The 14,019-nt window shown below is 47.4% G+C and overlaps 1 protein-coding gene across 1 annotated transcript; it reads right to left on the bottom strand.

Moving 5' to 3' along the window:
* Nucleotides 1-4,116: 4,116 nt before the first annotated feature.
* LOC133930744 (exocyst complex component EXO70A1-like) lies at nt 4,117-7,223 on the bottom strand. Its single transcript, XM_062377464.1, has one exon. The coding sequence runs from the start codon at nt 7,007-7,009 to the stop codon at nt 5,573-5,575; it is 1,437 nt and encodes a 478-aa protein (XP_062233448.1). The 5' UTR covers nt 7,010-7,223; the 3' UTR covers nt 4,117-5,572.
* Nucleotides 7,224-14,019: the final 6,796 nt, after the last annotated feature.

The raw sequence follows: 14,019 nt of genomic DNA, 5'->3' as shown, positions 1-14,019 counted from the left end.
TGCAAGAGGAGCTGACCAGACACATAAATTGTCAGCTATAGATGAACTGTGCATGTGCATACAGCAAGCTATGTGCACTATAGTCAAGGTTTCTAACCCTTAAGTCACAAAAGGATGTATGTGCAACCTTCGCAAATTTATTTGTGCGGTTTATCGAAAGGGTAGTGCTTACGATTCATATGTGATTTTGTCGTTTCTGAATCAATGCACGAGTTATATTGTCCATCTATTTTTGTACATTGGTTGAATTTTACGAACATTGTAATAGATACATATACGTGAATGCGTAAGGACTACGAGGGAGAGACAGAATAATTGAATGTACATACTCAACTAGGGATGGAGTTGAACTAAGAAGTTACTGAAGGTAGGCTTGTTAATGTACTCATGTTGGAGGTTTTTCAGTCTAGAAATAATAACTATAGACATGCGTTAGTATTATGGGATGTATGGATGAGTTGGATTGCTTTGGTGATTTTGTGGATAAGGGGAATTTCTCCATAGAGTGCCCTACAGGGTTTCGAAAGCTACCGTTACCAACTTGTGTACTCTTGTTATTACCACTTTCTCTTGTACCCTACAACTATCGTTGCGTAGAATTTATTTTGCCATAACTCGTAACTGGACCTTTCTTATGAACAAAAATTTTATATAGGCTTTTGACCGTAGAGCCTCAAAAAAAGTTCTAACTTAAGTATATTGTAAAAGTTTTGGTAAAAATTGAAAACACTGGAATTAACCAAGCCCCTTTAACCAAAAAAAAAAAAAATGCTTAAAGAGTATGCGGAGGCACATATAACGGAGACTGATCCCCCCGATGTGCTACAGTAGCATAGCATGGATCATCGTCGGCATCTATAGCACCGCAGGCATGCTACGAGACTTCCCCGACCCCAGCTCCATTTCCTCAACGTCGGAACCCTTCCTTCGTTGAGATCTAGCTGTCCCCGCTGTCCGCTGCCATCACCACGCCTCTGCAAGCCGCCTCGGCGCCCACATGTGCCCTAAATGGAATCCCCATCCCTCGGAGAAGCTCTTTCGTCGCTCACCGGAACTCCCCAACCACCGTGGTGCCATCTTGCTCATCTCCGGTGTATGCACCGCTGCACCTGAGCCGCGATGCCGCCTTGATCCACCGGAGCCCAAGTGAGCCCTCCCTCAATCGTTTGATCTTATATGTGGAGCCGAGATTAGATCTAGCCCGTACCCTTTCGCGAATCAATAGAAAGTCGCTATGTGACCTCATAATCCCAGTTAGCTTATGAAGCTACGTCAACGTACCACACCAGCGGTTTCACCGACGTGGCATCCAGTTAGCCTTCCCAAGCCCAGTCTGCGTGCTGACATCAACATGACACAATAATTAGGGTTTCCTTTAGAAAAATAATTCACAAAAATAGAATAATTTAAAAATAGGTTTTATTTTAATAAAAGAATTCAAAAAATTAATACATGTTTTAAATAAATGTTTTTAATAGGTTTTCAATTCTAGTTTTATTACTAAAAATAGTTTTAATGTTAGAATAAATATTTTTATTTGGGAAAATAGTTTGGAAAATATAGATTAATTCTTATAATGTTTGAAAATGATTTATTTGATAAATAAATGCTTTTAATATGTTTTGTTGTATACAAAATTAGTTTCAATTCTAAAAAATACAACTAAATTCTATAAATTTTTATTTAGTTTTATGCTATAAATAATTCTGGAAAATTTTAAATAAAATTTTAGGCTTTTAAAAAATTAGTTTCATTCTAGAAAATTAGTTTTCATGGTTTTAGCCATTTAAAATTTTGTTTAGTCGTAGCTTCCGCGTCATAGCTCTGATTTGAGTGATTCTTACGCTAAATCTTTTTAAAATCGTGTCATAGCTCTGATTTGTTTGTTGTGTTAGCTTCATTTTGTGCTTATTCTTAGCGTGTTGTTCTCTTCACGTGTAGGCAATCCTGTCCCAGAGCTGTTCAAGAATTTCCAAGATAAAGATTTTGGTGACTTTGAGTAGCACTTCAAAGAAGGCAAGTGTCTTTGACCACTTTGATCTCATTGTAGAAAAGAATGACTTTTACTTTTTATTGCATACTTGTCAATATGAATCTCATGGCTAGGTTTACTATATTTTTTTCATAATTATTCTTGTCGCCTGTGTTGTAGTTTGGGTGTCGATGGTAGAAATACTTAGTCATGTTGTTGAGTCGAGTGGTTTAAATATTAAATCTGTTTAATGGCCTATGCAACATGAACTAGTCTGGTAATCTTGGTAGCAACATGGATACCTAGGGACTTGGGTAAGTGGACTGTAAGTGGTTGTGATGTTATGGTTATCTTTGGTTGACCTGTGGATGTGTTCCAGACGGTTTGGTTATGCTGGTATTCATGATGGTTAGTTTACCCATGTGGTTAGTGGTAGTCTTTCCTAGGTTGATGGCTAAGGACCGGTTCATGGATATGTAACCCGGCACAACAACGTAATCACGATGCTTATATGGGTATGATTTGACCAAGTAATTAGATATTTTCTCAGTATTGTATGGGTCATATGGTGGTGTAGGGTGTGGAAAGGGCCTATGCGGACTTCCATGGAAGGAGCTTGTGTGGATTTCTCTTTTACCTACAAGCACAAGAGGAGGCCTCTAGGCTGGAGTTTACTCCACTTATGTATAACGGTAAAATCTTAGTATGCAAATGCATGTTGGGAGATGCTTTTGAAAGGTCTTGTAGTGAGACCTCGGCTCTATACTTCGGAAGTCTGAAGCAACACGGGAATCACGACTCGTGGGTAAAGCGTGCAACCTCTGTAAAGTGTGCAACTAATATATCAGTCAATATCACGGTCAAGAGTTGGCTTAGACTTCTTCATGATTAATAGGGAATCTTAGATGGTTGGTTTTGATAGTCGTATAGTGGTGACCTAATGAATTGGTAGCTGGATACGGAATACCTAGTGAGTTTGGTAGTTGGATGTGATCCAATAAGTTATTCTTATAGATACAGTGTCGCCACACATAGTAAATAGAATAATATACCTTTCTTTGGGTCCTAGGTTAATATGGTATAGATGCAGTAAACCCGAGTCAAGTGTTTTTGTCTTAAGTCCTCATGTCATGTTTTTCCACACTTGTTGAGTACGATACGTACTCACTCTTACTATTTCCATTAGGAAATACTGCTTAGTTGGAGAAGACTACACGGAGATCAATGAAGCTGGAGACTACAATGGAGAAGGAGCGTCATAGGTCATGTTGCCCCAAGTCGTTTGCTTGTGGTGTGCTCTGAAATTTTCGTTGGAGTTTTCTTATATTCTTCCACTGTTGTTTAAAACTCTGGTATTTATTTATTTTGATAAAAAAAATTTATACGATATAGTACTATTTATCACTAATGATGTCACTCCATGTATGATGAAATTGATTTTGTTATACATGTAGTTTATATCTGATTTAGCCTTGTAGAATCAGGTGTGACACATCGCAACCACTACACCACTACTCCATATTTATCAACCGTGCTAAAATATGGTTAACCTCGCTAAGAAAGCTTTTCCTGTAAAGGAATTGGGAACATAAGCAAGAACATAGTAGATGTAATCTGAATATTGCTAAGTACCGATGAATAACTCAAAATTGAGATTTCACAAACCGATATATGGTGAAACTATCTAAAATAAAATAATCTAACTAAAATCCAAAACTAAACTATAACGATTACTATATATATATATATATATATAGTAGGGATGTGAGGAGGTGGATCCATGGTTGTGCAACCATAAGAAGAGGCGTACACAACCTAGACTCCGATCCTGACAGCTTATAAGACCCGACAAGACGCACAACGGTGATGTAGCACCTTATTTAATCGACTCTAATTAATCTATAAGGAATCTAAAGATGAAACTAGATCTATTAGAAATAACCCGTCATAAGCTTTTGAGCAAGCCTAAAAATATCTTAATTAGACTCTGTGTACGAAAGTTATGACTATTTTATTTACGTGCTATTTTGAGACTTCGAACTAAATTTAGAGTCCAACTAAAGCTCGATTTTGAGTCCAAATAGACTTATTCTTCGAGGAATGATGTCCAAATAAACTTGCAGTGCTTCTTCTATATTCTTAAGTAACAAAATATCATAAAAATTTAATATAATCTCATTTTTTACCATGAAAATATGAATAACGAGAAATACACGTACTTTATGTGTATATGGAGGGATATCCTGTCACACCGGATCGGAGCAATCACACTGTCTGGCAGCGGCAGGGGAGATGAAAAAAACCGAAAGCGAAGGGCTGCTTTGTTGGTGTGGAAGACTCGCTCCTCAAGTCCACGCTCGTGGTTCTTCTGTGAATTGTCTAAGTCTCCGTGCTTGGATTGATAAATGATTAGTCCAGTCTCGGTCCAGTGGAGAGCTGGCAGATAACCCAGTGGGAGTGCTCAGTGGCAAGTTTGGGCACCAATTGGAAAACCGCGTGGAAGCAGAGGATGAAGCACAAGACTCGCGCTGAGCGCGCGCACCAGACAATGGCACGGCCGGCCACGCTCGCACGTAGACGTAGCAGAAGGAGCTGCAGGGCGGAATGCGAAGCGACCGCGACGGCGCCTCGCAGTTTCACCTCTTCTTCCGCCCCGGCCCGCCTAATCCTGTTCCTGCGTGCGTTGATCACTTGCCGGTTTGCCACGAGCGCGCGCGCTGCCTGCACGTGAGCGCCTCGTTGGAAGCTAATTGTCCCCATCTTCTAGGCCGGCGAGCGTAATCGCCATGTACGCGCTCGTCAAGATCGAGGATGTCCGGATCGGCGACGACGGTGGCTATGAAAACAACAGCAGCGGTGGCAGCAGCCCGGCTTCCTCCCACTCTGGTCCCTCGGAGAGCGACGGCTTCAGCAGCACCGCCGACGAGTTCTGCGTCTGCCGAGTTCCGGCGCCAAGGATCTGACTCCTCTTCTGCCTCCTTCGTCCCCGACGAAGTCGACCGCAACAGTCTCCGCCTGGTCTCGGTGTCGTCCGCGTGCATCCTCGACGACATCGACGAGCACCAACAGCGCATTCTCCTGCTCCTCCCCGCCTTCTCCCCCACCGGCACCGGAGCGCGCGCTGACGCCTTGTCTGTTGTCTCGCTGCCTCGCCGGGTTTGACGTCGGCTGGGTGCTGGACATGGACGAGTCCAGGAGGGGCGGTGAAAGCCTCCCGCGGCGGGAAGTTGGGAGGAGGGTCACGGCGTGGGCGCAGGCGCTGAGCACCATGGAGCGCGTGTTCCGCCTCCGGCACCGGGAGCTCACGGACGCGCAGGTGGCGGCTCTAGGGGAGCTCGCGGCCTCGAGCGCCGGCGCGATGCAGAAACTAATTCATAGCTGCAAGTCGGTCCATGGCCCCTTTTTACCATCAAGAAGCTCCGCCCCTGGATGGCGCGTACACACAAACGGAAAAATTCTGAGTTCAACCCAAAGAACAGAGGTTGGCACAAGTCGGTCGAAAGGTCTCTGTTTCCGATACAGCAAGCTACTGAACATGTGCTATCACTCTGTTTCGTTGTACACCTCCGTCGGCGCAGCTTCAGCGAAACATCCCGTCTTCTATCCTTCAAACAAGTCCGACAACTGATGCTCCATCTCCTCCGCGGTGCGCCCGACGGCCACTTCAACCTCCGGATGGTCCTCCAGATACCGGCGATACGCCGGCACGACACTCTCCGACACTGTCTTCCGGAGGACGCACCGGAGCACCGGGTCGGGCACCTTCCAGCATCTCTGCGCGCTGCAGGCGTTCTCAAACAACGAGTAGAACGCGACCAACTGGTGCCGACGCCGGGAGACGGCGGACGGCTTAGTGCGGCCGCCGTCCAAGCGCGACACGGCGGGCGCCCAGGACGCGTCCATGTAGCCCTTGATGTAGCCTTCCATGCGCTCCTCGCGGGCACGGACCCACTCCGGAGGCAGGAACACCTCGAGGTCGGAGCCCACGGCGCGGCGCATGATGGCGCACGTGTTGTTGAGCATGAACACCTGACGCAGCGCCGGGAACGCGAGCGCCGCGGACTTCTCCTCAAGCACTGCTTCCAGGCACGAGATCAGCTCTGCAACCAGGCTGAGGCCGCCGTCGCCGTCTTCGTTGCCGAGGACGAAGTAGAGAGAGACGCGGTTGCGCATCATGCAGCGGAAGTAGCCCATCCAGAACCCGACGCACGGGTGCACCTCGCCGCTCTGCGGCATCCGCCACTGGTAGTGCGACCTTATGAATGCCTTGAGGTCGCGCCCGCAGCGCTGGACCGCGTCCACCAGGCCTGCGAGCATGGTCTCGGTGGCAGCCGAGACAGGGTGGGAAGGACCCCAAGAGAACAGCCTCGCGAGGACGGGGTACGTCTCCGAGACCGAGACGTACACGTCGAGCGCCGCGAGCAGCTTCGACGGGGAGCTCTCGAGCGCGGCCACGGCGCCAGCCAGTTTCAGCATCGCGCCGGCGCTCGCGACCGCGAGTTCCCCCAGAGCGGTCCTCTGCGCGGGCGTGAACTCTCGGTGCCGGAGGCGGAAGACGCGCTCCATGGTGCTCAGCGCCTGCGCCCACGCCCTGACCCGTCTCCCAACTTCTCGCCGCGTGAGACTCTCGCCGCCCCTGCCGGACGCGTCCATGTCCATCACCCAGCCGACATCAAACCCAGAGAGCCAGTAAAACAACGCTTCGGCGCGTACAGCGGCTATGGCTGGGGAGGCGAAGGCTGGGAGGAGGAGGAGCATGCGCTGTTGGTGCTGGATGTCGTCGGGGACGCGAGGGGACGACACCGAAACCGGGCGGATACGGTCGCGGTCGACTTCATCGCGGACGGAGGAGGAGAGAGGGGAGGCGTGGCGCCAGAACTCACGCAGGTCGTTGCAGAACTCGTCGGGACTGCTGGAGCCGTCGCTCTCCGAGTGGCCAGACGAGGCCGGGCTGCTACCACCACCACTGCTGTTGTCGTAGCCGCCGCCGGAGCCGAACTGGGCCTCAGCGATAATAGTCTTGATGCGCGCATTCATGGCGCTTGGCGGCCTGGAAGACGCAGGAAATGGGACTGGGAAACTAGCTTCGGCGAGGGGTTCGCATGAAGGCAGAGCGCGCACTCGCACTCGCTCTCGCTTGACAAACCGGCATGTGATGGACGGGAAAGTCTACTGGGTAGCGTGAAAGCACGCAGGAACATGGTGGCTTCGCTTCGATACTGTTGACATGGTCCACCAGATTGAAGCAAATAGCACTTTGTGGCGGCCGAGTGCCAGATGAGAACCGAAAGGAAAGCGAAGGGATGGTGCAGACTGCCGAGGATTCGCGCGTCGCTCGTCAAGTCGTCAGAGTCTACGGATGCGCGTACCAGTCAGTGTCAAAACTTTTAAGTTAGTTTGTTATATCAGCTTGTTTATGGTCTTAGTGACATGTATGAGCCCGTGACTTGTGTGAAAACCATGCATGTTGTTGGCCGCGGCGAGAATAGCTCGCAGCGAGCCGAGTCTTGAGCTGTGAACGGGACACACGTCACGTGGGTCATGGGATGGATGTGGCTGAGGCGTGTGTGAGAAGTGCTCATGCGCTCTTTCATTCAGCAGCAATCGCTAGTAAATAAATAGAGTAAGAAACAAGAAAACGCGGTCAAGGAGGCGAACGGCTCGACGAACTATCCACTACTGACCAAAACGAATTACAACGACTAGTCCTTGATGATGAAGATGAAGCTGCAAGCGCGGTGTCTCCGGAACACCATCGATCCTGGCGGTGTCGCGCTCCATGAGGACCGAATAGCGTTGGAGGCCATCTGCAGCGTAGTGCCGCACGAGATGATCTCCTCGTTGGCGACCAAGCCATCGCCCAAGGACGCGTGGGAGAGCATCAATACGATGTGGATTGGCGACGATCGAATCCACAAGTCCTACGTACAGAAGCTCCGATGCGAGTACGAGACAATCTCGTTTCGAGAAGGTGAGACGATGGAAGGCTTCGCCATGCGCCTCACCGGCATGGTCAAATAGTTGGCCATCCTCAGCGACCCCGAGCCTGATCAGAAGGTCGTTGAGAAGTACCTGCGCGTCACTCCTCCCAGGTTCAGCTAGCTTGTTCTTTCAATTGAAACCTTACTCGACATGTCTACATTGATGGTGGAGGAGGTGACCAGGAGATTGAGGGTGGCTGAGGACATGTGTGAGCCACCACCTTCGTCTTCCCGAGTGGCGGTGGCAAGCTCTACCTCACCGAGGAGGAGTGGCTTGAGCGGTACAAAAAAGGGCAGGAGGCTGGCCGTGGTTGCGGCAGCTCCAGCAAGAAGCTCGACGATAGAAGCAGACCCATGATCTTTTTGGGCTATGAACCGAGATCAAAGGCGTATCGTGCTTACGATCCAGCCACTAGGCATGTCCATGTCTCTCGGGACATCGTCTTCGACGAGGGGGCGTAATGGCAGTGGAGCGGCGACCAGATGGAGAACGTCGACAACGACTTCATTATCGAGTACACCACTGTGGTCAAGCCAGGCGTGGTCACCACTCTCCAACCGGCACCGGCAGATCGAGCTGCGACACCACTCGTGCCAAGTACCCATGTGCCAAGCTCACGTACGCCCATGCCGACGCCATATGTGAGCACGCCACCGATCGAGTTCGTCTCACCGCCACCAAGTGCAGAGGAGACCCTTGACGTCGACCATAACGACGCTCCGCTCTGCTTCTGCAATGTCGACAATGTGCTGGGCCTGATGACACCGCTAGACCTGGCTACACGAGAGCTGGAGGAAGACTTGCTACTGGTGAGTGCAGACGAGCCAACGATATTTGCAAAGGCATAGGAACATGAGTGCTAGAGACAGGCGATGCTCAACGAGATAACGTCGATCGAGACCAATGACACCTGGCGGCTTGTCGATCCTCCATCACTCCAATGCCCAATTGGACTCTAATGGGTCTTCAAGACCAAGAAGGACGCCGCTGCCAACATCACCAAATACAAAGCGCGGCTCATGGCGAAGGGATACGTGCAGCGACAAGGCATTAATTTCGACGAGGTGTTCGCACCGGTGGCGCAGCTCGAGTCGATGCGGCTGTTGCTGGTGCATGCTGCGAGTGAAGGCTAGCCCATCCACCATATGGACGTCAAATATTCCTTCCTCAACGGCAAACTGCAGGAAGAAGTCTACGTCATGCAGCCGCCAAGATTTGAGATTGACGACCAGAAGCACAAGGTGTTGCGCCTCATCAAGGCGCTCTACGGGTTCCGTCAGGCCCTGCGCACGTGGTACGCTAAGTTGGATGCCTCCTTGGTGTCACTTGGGTTCCATCAGAGCACCTCCGAGCACACGGTGTACGTTCGCGGTGTGGACGTGCACTAGCTAGTGGTAGGCATGTACGTTGACGATCTTGTCATCACCAGTGGCAACCTCACTGAGCTCGAACAGTTCAAGGAGGAGATGAAGGGGACGTTCCAGATGAATGACCTCAGCCTGATGCGCTACTACCTCGGCTGGGAGGTGTCCCAAACTGACGACGACATCACCGTGAGCCACGGCGCATAAGCGGTGAAGATCCTTGAAGAGACAGGCATGGCTGGGTGCAATCCCAGTCACATTACCATGGAGCCACGACTCAAACTCAATAAGACAAGCACATCCCCTACAACTGATGCTACTGAATACAGAAGGACCATAGGTTCGTTGCGCTATCTGGTGAATTCACTGCCAGATTTGGTATTCTCGGTGGGATACATCAGCAGGTTCATGGAGAAACCTACCACCGAGCATCTGATGGCCGTGAAGTATGTGCTGTGCTACGTCGCAGGCACTATCAACTACGGCTGCTGCTACCTGAGGAAGATAGAAGCTGCTCAACTCATCGGCTACAGCAATAGCGACCTTACCAGCGATGTCGACACTCGCAAGAGCACCACCAGAGTCTTCTTCTTCCTAGGGAGCAACTTGGTCACTTGGCAATCGTAGAAACAAAAGGTTGTGGCATTGTCTTCCTGCGAGGTAGAATACATTGCCGCGACGATAGCAACTTGCCAAGGTGTCTGGTTGGCGCGTCTCCTTGCAGAACTCAAGGGAGAGGAGGCGGGTGCCATCACTCTGAAGATCGACAATCAAAATGTAATCATGCTTAGTAAGAATCCTGTTTTCCATGATCACAGCAAACATATTGACACAAGGTACCACTACATTCGAGAATGCATCGAGGAAGGCAGGGTGAAGGTCGAATCCATCGGCACCAATGAGCAGCTTGCGGACATTCTGACAAAGCCACTCGTGCGTGACAAGTTCTTGGAGCTGTGTTTTAGGATATGCCTCGTCGAACTCAAGTAAGCAGTATAAGGTTTGGGGGGAGATGTGTTAGTCAAATCTTGTATGTACTCAAAAAATTTAGTTAGTTTGTTATTTCTGCTTGTTTCTAGTCTTAGTGACATGCATGAGCCCGCGACTTGTGTAGAAGCCATGCATGCTTTTGGCCGTGGAGAGAATAGCTCGCGGCGAGCCAAGTCTTGCGCTGTGAATGAGACGCACATCACGTGGGTTGTGGGGATGGATGCAACTGAGGCATGGTGTGAGAAGCGCTCATGCGCTCTTTCATTCAGTAGTAATCGTCAGCAAATAAATAGAGTAAGAAACAAGAAAACGCTGTAGTTTTACGGCATCACAAAATTCTCAGTGTTCCAGTTGTGTTCGTGTGAGTTCATTCTTGAGTTCTCACCGGTGATTATTGCCGGGAAACCTGACAGCTCGCACGTAGCAAAAACAGCAACAGAGAAAGTGAAGCCACAATGACGTGTGTTGACGCTAGCTCATAGACTTCCCGTCAATTACTTGCCGGTTTGTCACGAGTGCGCACGCTGCCTGCATGAGAGAACCCCCGTGGCCTTCGCCAAGCTTGTTGCGGCTCATCTTCCAGGCCAGCGAGCACCATTGCCATTACGGGTGCGTCAACATCGCTGATGTCCAGTTATAGAAGAAGCGGTGGCTGCATGCAGGCCGGGCTCCTCCCCGTCTGGTCCCTCAGAGAGTGACGACTCCAGTGGCACCACTGACGAGTTATGCCCTGACCAGCATTGTTGAAGTATAAGTAAATTATATATCTTTCTTTATCAGCTTAGATTTTTAGGTGAATTGATCGGTGCATATAACTTAATATGGTATCAGACTCAGATATCTTGAGTTCGAGTTTTGATGGGCGTAATTAAATAAAAAATTATAGCCAACTCCTATTTCTATGGTTGAGGCCTAAGGGGAGACTCCACGTGAGGGGAGTGTTGAAGTATAAGTGAATTGACTACATTTCTTCATCAGTTTAGGTTTTTGGATGAATTGATCGGTGCATGTAACTCAATATACGTGAGAACCGAAAGGGAAGGGAAGGGAAGGGATGATGCCTCTTATCCCAACTCCTCCTTATAAGTTTGAAGCGTGTTACCCTTGCGGGCCACTGGCTGCATGTTAATATAGGCAAGGATAGCCCCTTGCGTGGCATACAGATATGCCCGAGTTCGGCAAAACCCGATTCAATTATGGAGATACTATCTATCTACAACCTGTTGTACAAGTTTGAATACAACATGCATCTCCACTGAACCAATCTCTAAACCAAACTCAGACTTGATGTTTACATCTCAAACTCCAACACTTCCCCTCAATCATAACTTATCTAAGTTAAGATTGCGCCTAGGTTCTTCTAATTTCCGAACTGTAAGAGGCTTAGTAAATTCATCAGCAACTTGATCCTCGGACGATATAAACCTTATGTCCAGCTGCTTATTTGATACTCATTCTCCTACAAAATGATAGTCCACTTCAATATGTTTTGTTCGTGCATGGAATACAGGATTAGTGGACAAATAAGTCGCTCCTAGATTGTCACACCAAAGACAAGCTATCTTGTACTGAGAAACACCAAGCTCATCTACAATAGATTGAACTCAAATAATCTCAGTTGTAGCATTAGCAAGGGCTTTATATTCTACCTCAGTGCCAGATCTTAATACTATAGCCTGTTTACGAGCAATCCAGGAAACAAGATTTGAACCTAGACAAACTACGAACCCTCTGTAGACCTTCTATCATCTAAACATCTTGCCTAGTCTACATCAGAAAACACACTCACCAACATAAAGGAAGATCTTCTAATCTTAACTCCCAAGGCTATAGTATAAGCAACATACCACAAAATTCTTTTTTACTGTAGTCCAATGTAGAGATGTTGGTGTATTAAGGAACTGACATACCTTGTTAACAACAAATGCAATATTTGGACGAGTTAATGTTAAATACAGCAAGTCACCAACAATACTTTTGTACCTTGTTGAGTCTTCACTATTCAAAATATCACCACCAATGACTAAAAGTTTATGTGAGACTGAAAGAGGAGTAGTTACTGGTTTGCAATTTCTCATTCCAACTCGACCCAACAGCTTAGATGCATACTTCTCTTGAGAAAGAATAATGCCATCACTGGTTTTATTTACTTCAATGCCCAAAAAGTAATTCAAGTCACTAAATCTTGTAATGCAAATTCAAGTTTCAGCTCCCGAAGAAGATCTTCAATTGCACTTGTTGAAGAACTTGCAACAACAATATCGTTCACATAGATTAGTAGAAATATGATTATTCCATCTTTGTTATAGAAAAATAATGAAGTATATGCTTTAGAAGCAATAAAACCAAGCTGCTGTAACTTTGTACTAAGGCCGTGTTTATTTGAGCTTCTGCTTTTGAGCTTTTCTGAAAAGCTGTGTTTTTTGCTTGTCTGAAAAGCTGCTTTTGGAAATAGGCTGTTGGCTTCTATAATAAATTTTTAGCTTCTCAGCACATAGCTTCTCAGAAAAGCACATCTCAGCGAGCTTCTCAGCTTTAGTTCATTTTTCTTAGAAGTAGGCTTCACTTGTCATATTACTTCCCTTCTCAAGCTTCTTCATGGTGAACCCAATGATCAAGTCAATCGGGTGATCTTTGGAAATATGTGTATGCTTCACTTGTGGTTGTTGAGGTGTATTTTGTGGTGGTCCAACATCTTGAGCTTGCGCTTGAGCTTCCTCTTGAGAGATATGGACGTCATGTGATGGAAGTGGTTGATCATCTTTGTCTTCATGTTTATCAACTTGGGGTGCCATTGAGGTGTGCGGTATTGAAGTAGAGGGTACATCTCCATCATCCTCCTTAGGCTTGATATCCCCAATTGCCATATTCTTCATTGCATCTCTCAAGGGTTCATCACCTACATTATCACAAGAAATAACTTCTCCTTGGGAGCCATTAGATTCATCAAACTCCACATCACAAGTTTCTTCAACAAAGCCGGTGGCGTTGTTGAATACTCGATATGATTTGGAGTTTGATGCATAGCCAACAAGAAAACCAATATCACAACGTTTTTCAAACTTGCCTAGGCGTTCCTTTTTCTTGTAAATAAAACACTTACATCCGAACACCCGGAAGTAGGAGACATTGGGTTTTCTCCCAATGAGAAGCTCGTATGGCGTCTTTTTCAATAGTCGATGGAGATAGACTCGGTTAGAAGCATGGCACGCCGTATTGATTGCTTCCGCCCAAAACTTCTCTGGGGTACCATACTCATCTAACATTGCTCTTGCAAGTGTAATCAAGGTCTTGTTCTTCCTTTCCACTACGCCATTTTGCTGAGGTGTGTAGGTTGATGAAAACTCATGTTTGATGCCTCTTTCTTCACAAAAGTCTTCAATTTGAGTGTTCTTGAACTCTGTCCCATTGTCACTCCGGATCTTCACAAGTGTGGACTCAAACTCATTTTGAGCCCTCTTTGCGAACTTCTTGAAGATTTCAACGGTCTTTCCTTTGTCATCTAAAAAGAAAGTCCAAGTATATCTTGTATAATCATCAACAATGATAAGACAATATAAATTACCACCAAGACTTTTGTAGGTAGTCGGTCCGAAGAGGTCCATGTGTAGAAGTTCCAAGGATCTTGACGTAGACATCATAGACTTGTATGGATGAGGACTTGCAACTTGTTTTCCGGCTTGACACGCACTACACAACTTGTCCTTCTCG

Source organism: Phragmites australis, chromosome 10 (assembly GCF_958298935.1).
Source record: "Phragmites australis chromosome 10, lpPhrAust1.1, whole genome shotgun sequence".
In the NCBI taxonomy this organism is placed as follows: domain Eukaryota; kingdom Viridiplantae; phylum Streptophyta; class Magnoliopsida; order Poales; family Poaceae; genus Phragmites; species Phragmites australis.
Note: the sequence above shows the minus strand (reverse complement) of the source record. Positions and strands in the feature narration are given on the sequence as shown.